This window comes from Humulus lupulus, chromosome 6, assembly GCF_963169125.1.
Source record: "Humulus lupulus chromosome 6, drHumLupu1.1, whole genome shotgun sequence".
NCBI lineage: Eukaryota > Viridiplantae > Streptophyta > Magnoliopsida > Rosales > Cannabaceae > Humulus > Humulus lupulus.
The window spans coordinates 139123103-139133872 of NC_084798.1; the positions used below are offsets into that span (position 1 = coordinate 139123103).

A 10770-nucleotide genomic window follows, 5' to 3' on the forward strand; every position below is an offset into this window, starting at 1 on the left:
TCTATGGTCACGTAGCTAGGGCATAGGCCTGAGAGTTGGCTTAAAAGCCAACTGAATAAGGAAACGACCCCAAGTTGATCCAATGATCATGTGATTGAACTTTAATGATATTGGATATGAATTAATGTTAATGATTATTGTTAAATGGTTATTTTAAAGTTATATTCTCTGTTGTTGCACATTCTTTTTTCTTGCTGAGCCTCGGCTCACAGGTGCTTTGTGGTGCAGGTAAGGGAAAGGGAAAGCTTGACCAGCCATGTGTTGGAGAGCTTCAGTGGCAGCGTGTACATATGCAACTGCTCGACTGTCACGGCCGGGGTTATCTCATAGGAACTAGGGTTGTAGCCCTATTTTTCCGCATAGGGCGGCTAATGTAACTTTTGTTATGTATTTATCCTTTTTAACGATTGAGTTGTAATATTTTGGGATCCCATGTTATATAAAACTTTTGGAATAAAAGTCATCAGTTATTTAACCAAAATTTTTAACCCTAACCCTTGTCACTAACCTTAGTTACACGTTTTAAACCAAATGACCTGATTAGTAGGTCTGACACAATTTTAAGTACACAGTGTAATGGTCCTGGATTAGGAGGGCATTACACCCAGTGCCAGTGATGTACTCCAGAGATTTGGTGCCCAGGGTAGCCATGAAGTTTCCTTGGGAAGAGGACACCCTTTTACATGCCCTTAGTGGATTTCCAAGGCTTTCTTCAGCAGCTTGTTAACTTCCTCGGTAGGGTCCTCAATGGCATCATCTTGAACTCTGATCGGGACAAGAAGCTCTCTGACATGATCGGATGGGGCGATTTCCTCGATAGGAGTTACTTTTCCCTTGCCAAGTTTGCGCGAGGGACTCTGCGTCTTTTTACGAGAAGAAGTCTTCTCAGGAGTCTTCTCAACCTGCTCGGTAGCCTCAGCAGGGGGTCATGCATGGACTAGACAATCAACCTCAGAATGGGAATCAGGGTCCAACCAGGAGTCACAGATCTGGTCGGGGCACCCAAGCCAACAATAATAGGTGACCTTTACCAGCTGATGATCAGGTCGTCCAAAGGTGCTACATGGGACAAGACCAAGCAGGAAACTTTCGGCCAAGATCTCAGAGAAGTGGTCGTGACAGAAATCTTGGTGCTGCGGAACGGGATAGCAACCCTCGAGCACCATTGCCGAATAGGAGTGGTCAGCCCCAAAACGACAAGCAACAGCCTGGTCGGTACAGACAGCACCAAGAATACCGACCAAGGTCTTGAAGAGAAGAGCTGGAAGTTAGTAGTGCATAAAGACCACATTATGCTGATGGTTATGACCATGATGAGGCAGCGAGCCAAGTTTACTAGCAAAATGACCGAGGCCAACAGGATAATCAAGGTTAGAGAGGTAACCAGCCCGAAGGACCGTTTGTCCCACAAGGGCAGGGTATCCCAAACAACCAACCACCTGGAGGTGAAGGGTTTCAGGGAGTACCTCCAGTACCAGGCCGAGCAGACAGCCAGAATGTTGGGGGCAGACCTTGGCCAAACTCAGTTTTTAATCGAATGGGTCCCATGGGAAGTGAAGACCTTCGAGATGCTCTTAATCGTAGTAGGGAAAATTGGGATTCGAACAACATAGCTCCGCCTGAGCCTGTTTGGGACCCGAGAATGGATGAGGTATGCAATGCAGCACAGCCCCAGGCAACTACAGACCCTAACATCCAGGCCCAGCTGGATCTGTTAACCCGCTGGTAAGGGAAATGACAGCCCCCAAGTTAACAGACATTGAAATGGAAAGGCAGAGAGGCTCCCCATTTTCTGAACGTATTAATCAGCTGCCCATACCTGTCAAATTCAAGATGCCAACATGGAAGATGTACACTGGACTGGAGGACCCAGTATCCCATGTTCACAACTTTGAGTTGCAAACTGATCTACATGGGGTTCAAGATGATGCCAGGGGTAGGATTTTCCTGGCCACCCTGTCAAAAATTTCCCAACAATGGTTTTTCAAGTGACAACCAAGGTCAATTACATCATGGGATGAATTTTTACACATATTCTATTCCCAATTTTCTTTGGCAATGCCCTTTCTGGCCGAGCCGAATGACCTGGTGGACATAAAACAAAGAGATAATGAACCTTTAAAGGACTACATTCAACGTTTTATGCGGGAAGCCACCAGAGTGAAATCCCTCAGTGGTGATGGTAAATTGATAGCCATAAATTCAGGAATCAAAGTAAAGATTTTGTTATGGAGCAATTTGAAAAGGAAATCTGCACGTACCACTCAGGAGTTCCTTGATTGGGCAGAGGAATTCATCAACCTTGAAGAAGCCAAGCGAAAGGTGGATAATCCAACTTAGATAGCTACCATGCAAGGGAAAATAGATGCTGGGAATACCACCAACCCTGCAGAGGGAGGTAAGAATGGGGATAAGAACGAAAAACACAGTAATGGGGCTGGAAGTAGCGGTAACTATAACGATAATAAGAAGCCTAAGACTGCTGAGCAGCCCAAACCACGATAATATGTCCCTAAGTTTACTACTTACTCCATCTTGTTAGAGCCCCGTGCAGATGTTTTCAATGCTATATAGGCAGTTGTATCGTACAGAAGACCTCCATCAATTAGGAAGGATGTTAACAAATGGGATATGACTAAGTTCTGTCGGTTTCACAATGACTATGGTCATGAAACCAATGAATGTAACCACCTAAAGGAGAAGATAGAATTCCTCATTCGGCAAAACAATGCCCATCTGAAGAGCTATGTATGGTCGGCTGTCGACCAGCATCCTCAACAGCCTCCTCAGCAACAGTCTCAACAGTATCAAAGCAATCATCCTCTCCTACTGCCACCAGTTGCTAGTCAACTAGATATGATATGTGGCGAACTACATTTGGCCAAAAACTCCGGCAAAGCTCGAGAAAGATATGCTTGTTCCCTTAGGCACGAGCAAGAGGAAGATGCACTAGCTGTCCAGGAGCGTACTCCCAAACAGCCTCGCTACGAGTGTGAGCCCATCACACTCAGCGACGAAGACACAAGTCACATACATCATCCACATAATGATTTTTTTGTAGTAGAAGTACAGATCGCTAATATGATCGTGGCCCAAACGATGATTGACCATGGGTCATCTGCCAACATCTTGTTCAAAAGTACCTTGGAAAGGATGAATTTGAGCATCAGAGATCTGGAACCATGCGAGTAGCTACTGTATGGTTTTATAGGAGATGACATGGCCCCAGCAGAAAGCATAAGGAATCCCTTGATGGTAGGGACTACACCTAAGAGAAACACTGTAATCACTTTGTTCGTAGTAATCGACATCCCCTCTCCATAGAATGACATGATAGGTCGACCAGCCCTGTATGACCTCTGAGCAGTCACTTCGATCTTCCATCTGCTTGTCAAATTCCCAACCCGAGTAGGTATAGGAAGTCTCAAGGGGAACCAACTGGTGGCTAGAGAATGTTATAATTCATCAGTAAAAAAAGGCAGGGAAGGCAGTTTGTATCGCATCGCCTGCAGGGCCCAGTCACCAGAAATAGGATGCAGCCCAAAGCAGGGGGTGGGGGGGAGGACATAGACCCTTGTTTTGGGAATATTCATACAAGGATGGGATCCAGTCGAAGAATTAGAAGATGTCCCGCTTGACCCAGAGCACCCGACCAAGATTATCAAGGTAGGGAAATGGTTGTCCAGGAACATAAGATTTGCCTTGATCTAGTTCTTATGGGACAACCAAGATGTATTCGCCTGATCCCATGATGATATGGTGGGGATCTGCCCTACCATTATAAGCCACACCCTCAACATCGATGCCAAACGATTCAAGCCCGTACAGCAGAAAATGAGGTTACTGGATCCAATGAGGGAAAAGGCATTGAAGGAGGAGGTGGAGAAGCTTCGAAATAACAATTTCATTAGGGAAGCCTTTTACCCAATATGGGTGTCCAATCCTGTATTGGTACCGAAGCCTAATAACAAGTGGAGGGTGTGCATAGATTTAACAGATTTAAATAAAGCATGCCCAAAGGATTGCTTCCCACTTCCGAGAATTTACCAGCTGGTGGTGGCTACAGCCGGCCACGAGATCTTAACCTTTATGGATGCCTACTTGGGGTACAACCAGATAAGCATGCATCCACCCGACCAGGAGCACACCAGTTTTCGCACGAATGTGGGGCTATACTGCTATAGATTCATGTCGTTCGGCCTGAAAAATGCTGGAGCCATATATCAATGGCTAGTAAACCATATGTTCAAAGACCAGATAGGAAATATCATGGAGGTTTATGTGGATGATGTGTTGGTGAAATCCAAATAGGTTGGGTGGAACATTAAGGACTTGGAGGAATGCTTAAACATCTTGAGGCAGTATAGAATGAAATTGAACCCCCTGGAATGCTCCTTTGGTGTAGGATCAGGAAAATTCTTGGGGTTTATAGTGAACTCTAGAGAAATTGAAGCAAACCCCGAGAAGATAAAGACAGTGCTGGACATGCCTTCACCAGCCAGGATCAAGGACGTGCAGAGTCTAACAGGACGCATAGCAGCACTCAGCAGATTCGTGTCCAAATCCACTGATAGGTGTATTCTGTTTTTTAATATCCTCAGAGGCACAAAGAAATTTTAATGGACTGAAGAGTGCGAACAAGCCTTCCAAGCTCTACAGCAACAACTGGCACAACCCCTGATCATCTCAAAACCTCTGGAAGGTGAAGAACTATGTATATACCTAGCAATGACTCAACACGCTATCAGTGCAATCCTAGTCAGAGAAGAAAACAAGATTCAACATCCAGTCAATAAAAGGCTGGTCGAAGTCGAGAGCAGGTATCCTCCAATTGAAAAGTTATCTTACTGCCTCCTCTTGTCTTCCAGAAAACTTCGCCCATACTTCCAAGCTCATCACATAAAGGTTCTTACTAACCAATCAATGCACCAACTCCTGCAAAGGCCAAACACCACTGGTCGATTTCTAAAATGGTCCATAGAGCTTGGGCAGTATGAAATCACCTACCAACCCCGAACAACCATTAGAGGCCAGACTCTCGCAGATTTTGTAACTGAATGTACCGGTATGTCAGAGCCGAGAAAACATATGGCCGAGCAGTCATTGGAGTCTGGACCACCGCCCAGTATAGGTGCTGAGCAGAACACCGAGCACCCAACATCCAACACTATTCATTCCGAGGAAGTACTCCAAGTCTGGAAGTTTCACGTCGATGGCTCATCTACCGATCAGTTGTCTGGGGTCGATCTCACACTAATCACTCTTGAAGGGCAACGCATCCATTATGCACTACGTTTTGGGTTTAAAGCATCTAATAACGAAGCGGAGTACGAATCATTAATGGTGGGGCTGAGGTTAGCAAAAGAAGTGAAGGCTGAATTCTTGGACATATACAGTGATTCGCAACTTGTTGTCAATCAGGTTCTCGGTGAGTATACTGCTCAGGGAGAAACAATGATGGCCTATCTTAGTAAGATCAAAGACCTGCTCGCCCAGCTCAAAAAATACACCATAAAACAGATACCAAGAGAACAGAATGTCGCAGCAGATGCACTGGCTAGACTAGCTAGTAGTGTTGTGGTGCACAAAGCCAACTTGGTTCCTAATGAATACCAGGTCGAACCAAGTATCAACCTGTCAGAACCAGTCCTTCTAATAGACAACACTCCATCTTGGATGACCCCGATAGCAGCTTATTCAGACCACGGAGTCCTGCCAAACAATCGCAATGAATCTAGGAGACTGATGAGGAAAGCTACTCGGTACCTAAACCTAGACGGGGTTATGTATAGAAGGGGGTTTTCCATGTCATTACTCAGGCATGTCACCCAAACAGAGTTAGGACGGCTGTTGGAGGAGGTGCATGAGGGTTTCTATGGGAACCATGCAAGGGGGTAAAGTCTGTCTAAAAAGATTTTAAGGCAAGGCTACTTCTGGACAACTATGAATGAAGATGCCTTTGCATATGTTCGAAGATGTGACAAGTGCCAAAGGTTTTCCAAGATACCCCGAGCAGCCCCAAACGAGCTTACTCAAATGCAAAGTCCATGGCCCTTCGCTATTTGGGGAATTGACCTTCTTGGTCAGTTACCAAAGAGAAAGGGGGGAGTATAGTATGCATTCATGGCAGTTGATTACTTCACCAAGTGGACGGAAGTCGAGCCACTGGAAACCATCACTTCCAAAAAAGTACTAGACTTTGTGATGAAAAATATAATCTGTAGATTTGGTCTACCTCAAAAGATAGCATCCGACAGTGGTACCCAGTTTGACAGCTGACTATTCACTAATTTCTGTGCCAAGCATGGCATCACAGAAAGCTTCTCAGTAGTCTCACACCCTCAAGAAAATGGGCAGGTAGAGGCAGTTAACAAAACTCTCAAAGACACTTTGAAGAAGCGTCTAGAAGAGGCTAAACGAAACTGGCCTGAAAGATTGCCTAAAGTACTATGGTCATACAAAACTACCGAGCGAACAACTACTGGCGATACCCCCTTTGCACTCACGTATGGGTATGAGGAAATGCTTCCAGTTGAGGTAACTCCCCCCTCTCACTGGTGTACAACATATGACCAAGATCATAACCACCAGCTACTGGTCGAATCCTTGGACCAAATTGAAGAAAGACACGAAAAGTCTAACATATGCTTGGCTGCCGACCAGGGAAAATGTGCCCGGTACTTCAATTCTAGAGTTAAGGAAGGAAAGTTTGATGTGGGAGATCTAGTTCTGCGAAGAATATTCCCAAAAACTCGAGATGCCTCAGCAGGAGTACTAGGGCCAAGCTGGGAAGGCACTTACCAGGTCATGAAGATAGTACTGCTCGTCACATGCAAGCTAGCACGATATGACCAAGATCTCCAATTAGAACCTGCCCCCCGTTACTGGAATGGGGAACACCTGAGGAAGTACTACCAATAAAGATTACTTTTAAGTGATCGTTGACTAGCCGGTACAGGCACGAACTACCCATACCACCGACCAGCTCAAGTTAGCTATATTAATTATGCACAGGCACGATTTTCCCATTTATTATAATAATTAATATTTATGAATGTAAGCTACGCTTGTGGTGACGAAACTTGTATGGTTAATTTTTAACCAATAAGACACGATTTTTGTCCATCTTTTACAAGCCTTACTTTTACAATGATTATCTTGCTAACTAGTGATTTATTTCACGGATTGTCGGCAGTGTATGAAACATTTATAGGTTTTGGCAAACCTAAGTGGTCTCGAACTGGTTATTACGAGCAACTCTGGTCAGTTAGCAAGTGACCAAGAGGATAACCCAAGAGTTATGAATCCTGCTCGATCATTTGGGGCGCACCATAGTCATACATGGACAAACAAAGGAAAAAGTGCGTAATTAAAATGACTTAGAAACATTATTTTTTATTAATGTTAAAGTGCTTGCGCGTTTCTCGGTATGTACCAAGCAACAAAAAGAGCAATAAAACAATTTCTGTAGATAGGGTTGAACAAATTTTGTTTACAACTCATTCGAAAAAATTGAACAGCTCCGATTTAAAGAGTCGTACAGCTCCAAACAGAGCCGCATAGCTCCAAAACTGCTCTGATTTATAAACACGGAAGAATACCCACTCTCCTATCAGGCATTTATGGAACCACCCATTCAGCACTCCCCTCAACTGTTGCAAGCACATCCTTCCAATCACTTCGCCTCAACCACCAGGTACGTCAGTCACTTTTTGGTGATTGCACTGTACAATTAGTGGAGGAACGTTATGGCGCTTTACTGTTCCAAAAAGAGGCGGGAAAAACTGAAAGGTCATTTCTTCGAAATACTAAAGACATTAACTACATCAGGTGTTATGCCACGTAGCAAGGCGCATGCACCCCTAACCAAGCTGGACGGTATGGTCCCCAGTATAAATGTTTCCATGTTGCCTTTACACCATTGCAAACTTGAGGGGCAAATGTTATCCCAAAAATTGACATATTTGACGTGGCACTAATCTTGAGCACGTGACATTATGCTTTAGACACATGGCATTAAGCTGGGCAGGCTGGTCGGCATATACTCACATAATATATAATAGTTACTGCTCAGCAGGAACACCACAAAACCTGCTGGTCGGTGTGACAGGCAAGTTGGTCGGCGTGTAAACACAAAATGTATAATGGTTGTTGCTCGACAAGTATACCAACAAAACCTACTAGTCGGTATGACAAACAGATAAACCTAGTCGGCTAAAAACAGTTACACTCACCGTTAACAGTCCGCAGGAATCGCCCAACCACCCGCAAAGAGCGCCTAGCAGGCTTGAAGACTCGGTCAAGGATCCTAAATAATAGGGAAAAAACCACCTGCAAGAATATAGGGATATTTTCCCATCAGTTATGCTCAGATGCAACCCTTGGGCAAGAGGGACAGTATAAATACAAACTCTCCACCACAGTGGAGGGGGTTCACAAATGTTAGCCTACCGGCCAGCACCAGAAACATACCGAGCAGCCTGGCTCAGTACTTAGCAGCGATTTCTGTCATTATGCATTGTCTTTTACACATAGAAATCCACTTGTAATCCCTTATGATCTAGTGTAAACCTTCTAGATTAATACAAATCTAAGAGGAAGTATGTCATTACCATTTTTGGGGGTCGAACCTCTATAATTTTGGTGTTGTTTGTCATTTATTGCTCATCATTACTAGGCTCTTGACTTCTTTATGGTTCATTGATTGTCTAATTGAAAGCTCTCTAATTAATTATTTGACTCCACGTCAGTTGACTAAAAAGCTAGTCAACAATATATTTTAAATTAAAAAAAATTATTAATTACTTTTTTTGGGCAATTCTTTTATTAAATAATTTAATATATTGAAAAATATTTAAAACATGTAGAAAATAGAAAACCCAATAAATTTATACTAATAAGTATGAACACAACCATTCCTAAAAAAAAAAGTATGAACACAACCATACATTTGGACACAACACACCAAAATTAATAATTATATCTAAATTAGCACCACACAAAATATGAATAAACTATTTTTTAATTTATCTTCTAATTATATTGGTTCATTAATATAATGATAAAGTTCCCACGAATATACATAAGCACCCCATCAATTAAAAAAAAATTAAAATTATTCTTAACAATTTTTCTCAATATTTTTTTATATTCTTTATTTTTTTTGTTAATTTCAATAATTTTATTTATCTTATTTTCATGATTTTTTAAAAAAAAATAATGTATATTTATTTTTTAGAAAAAATTCTTACTTTAACATGTTTTTATGTATTTTTTTGTTGTTGTTTTATTTAGATATTATATATATATTAGAATATAACAAAGAAAAAAAATTAGAAAAATGTGAGCATAAGTTTAAAAAAAATTAATATTATATATTAATTTTGAGTGCAAATATATTGCGACTTAATTAATTAAAATAATAATAATACAAGATTCCAACTAGATCCACTTCAATTTTCTAGGCAACTTCTCTTGCTCTCTTTCCCTTTCCCTTTCCCTTTCCCTTTTCCTTTTCCCATTGATACTTTCATCTCCCACAATCCGACACAAAAGGCTGCCTTTAATCAGTGCGATGGAAAAGGATGGTATCGTCCAAAAGTCTGTCTTCGACGTTAAAAGACAATTATACCCTTGGTGAGTTATGACCTTGTAAATTCGGCCTTTTCCACACCTCAATTAAATAACCCGAAACCCCTCCTTTTTAGGAAACAATGACCCTTCTGAGAAACCCCATAGGCAGCTTCGGAAATATACCGAGCATCGACCTTTCTTTCTTCGTTATCTGTATGTTAGTTGTCTTCCATGGCCTCTCCTTCTTGGAAAAACCACTGCATTGATTCACTTCTCATTTATTTATACTTTCCCCATATCTTTTTCTTCCCCATTAACTCTTCTTCTCTCAAGTCTCTTCAACCCTTTTCCTTCTCTCTCTCTCTCTCTTATCTGTTTATAAGAAATGGCTTCACAAAACCCACAATCAAATTTCGAGGATTTCTTGCCGATCATGGCAGAAAAGCTTGGTGGGGATGGTTTAATAGGTGAGCTCTGTAATGGGTTTGATTTATTAGTGGACGGTGATAAAGGGGTCATTACGTTTGATAGCCTCAAGAGGAACTCAGCTTTGCTCGGCCTTCAGGACCTGAGTGATGCTGATCTACGGTCCATGTTACAAGAAGGGGATTTCGACGGTGATGGCGCCCTTAATCAGATGGAGTTTTGCGTCTTGATGTTCAGATTGAGCCCCGATCTTATGGAAGACTCTCGTCTATGGCTGGATGAAGCTCTTAAACAAGAATTTAACGATTCCCATTAAATTTGAAACATTGTTTTTGGAAAAAATAGAATGAAAAAGAAATATATTCTGGGTTGTGTTTGTTGTAATCATTGTTGATTTTTTGTTCAAATTAATGAAATATACAGAAACAATTTCCAATTTGCCTCACACCTGTTTATACTATCTTTAAATTATGAGCTTGGATACCATATGAACATTTTGTTAAATTAACTGCATTTTTGGTCAGAGAGTGTTGACTGTGGAGGTTTCTTTACTAAGGTAAAGCTTTTATGGGCTAATGTGGTTGGTTTGGTTTGTATTTTTGGAAGTTTAGGAAAATCACATAGATTTATTTTGGAATTACCAAACTAGATTGCATAAACTGAAATGTGAGAACCCCACCAGCTTGTGTTTCTTTTGAGTTCCTATATTAGCTGTTTCAAAATATTACTAGTGAAAAAATAAGAATAGCGTGGGAAAAGATAAAACTAAAA

The 10770-nt window shown here is 41.9% G+C and overlaps 2 protein-coding genes across 2 annotated transcripts; both read left to right on the top strand.

Annotated features, from left to right (window-relative positions):
* Positions 1–2058: 2058 nt before the first annotated feature.
* Positions 2059–3192, top strand: LOC133785490 (uncharacterized). Its single transcript, XM_062224720.1, has 2 exons — positions 2059–2322; positions 2575–3192. Exons 1-2 carry the CDS (start codon positions 2059–2061, stop codon positions 3190–3192), a joined length of 882 nt encoding a protein of 293 aa, XP_062080704.1.
* Positions 3193–9717: 6525 nt separating this feature from the next.
* LOC133782563 (calcium-binding protein KRP1-like) lies at positions 9718–10444 on the top strand. The gene has a single exon (XM_062221895.1). The coding sequence runs from the start codon at positions 9959–9961 to the stop codon at positions 10313–10315; it is 357 nt and encodes a 118-aa protein (XP_062077879.1). The 5' UTR covers positions 9718–9958; the 3' UTR covers positions 10316–10444.
* Positions 10445–10770: the final 326 nt, after the last annotated feature.

Bases quoted from the DNA above. Each gene is read 5' to 3' on its own strand.
- LOC133785490 (XM_062224720.1), top strand. From the start codon at position 2,059: ATGCCCTTTCTGGCCGAGCCGAATGACCTGGTGGACATAAAACAAAGA. The intron at 2,323-2,574 runs GTGGATAATCCA...AATGCTATATAG, and splicing joins TTGAAGAAGCCAAGCGAAAG to GCAGTTGTATCGTACAGAAG.
- LOC133782563 (XM_062221895.1), top strand. From the start codon at position 9,959: ATGGCTTCACAAAACCCACAATCAAATTTCGAGGATTTCTTGCCGATC.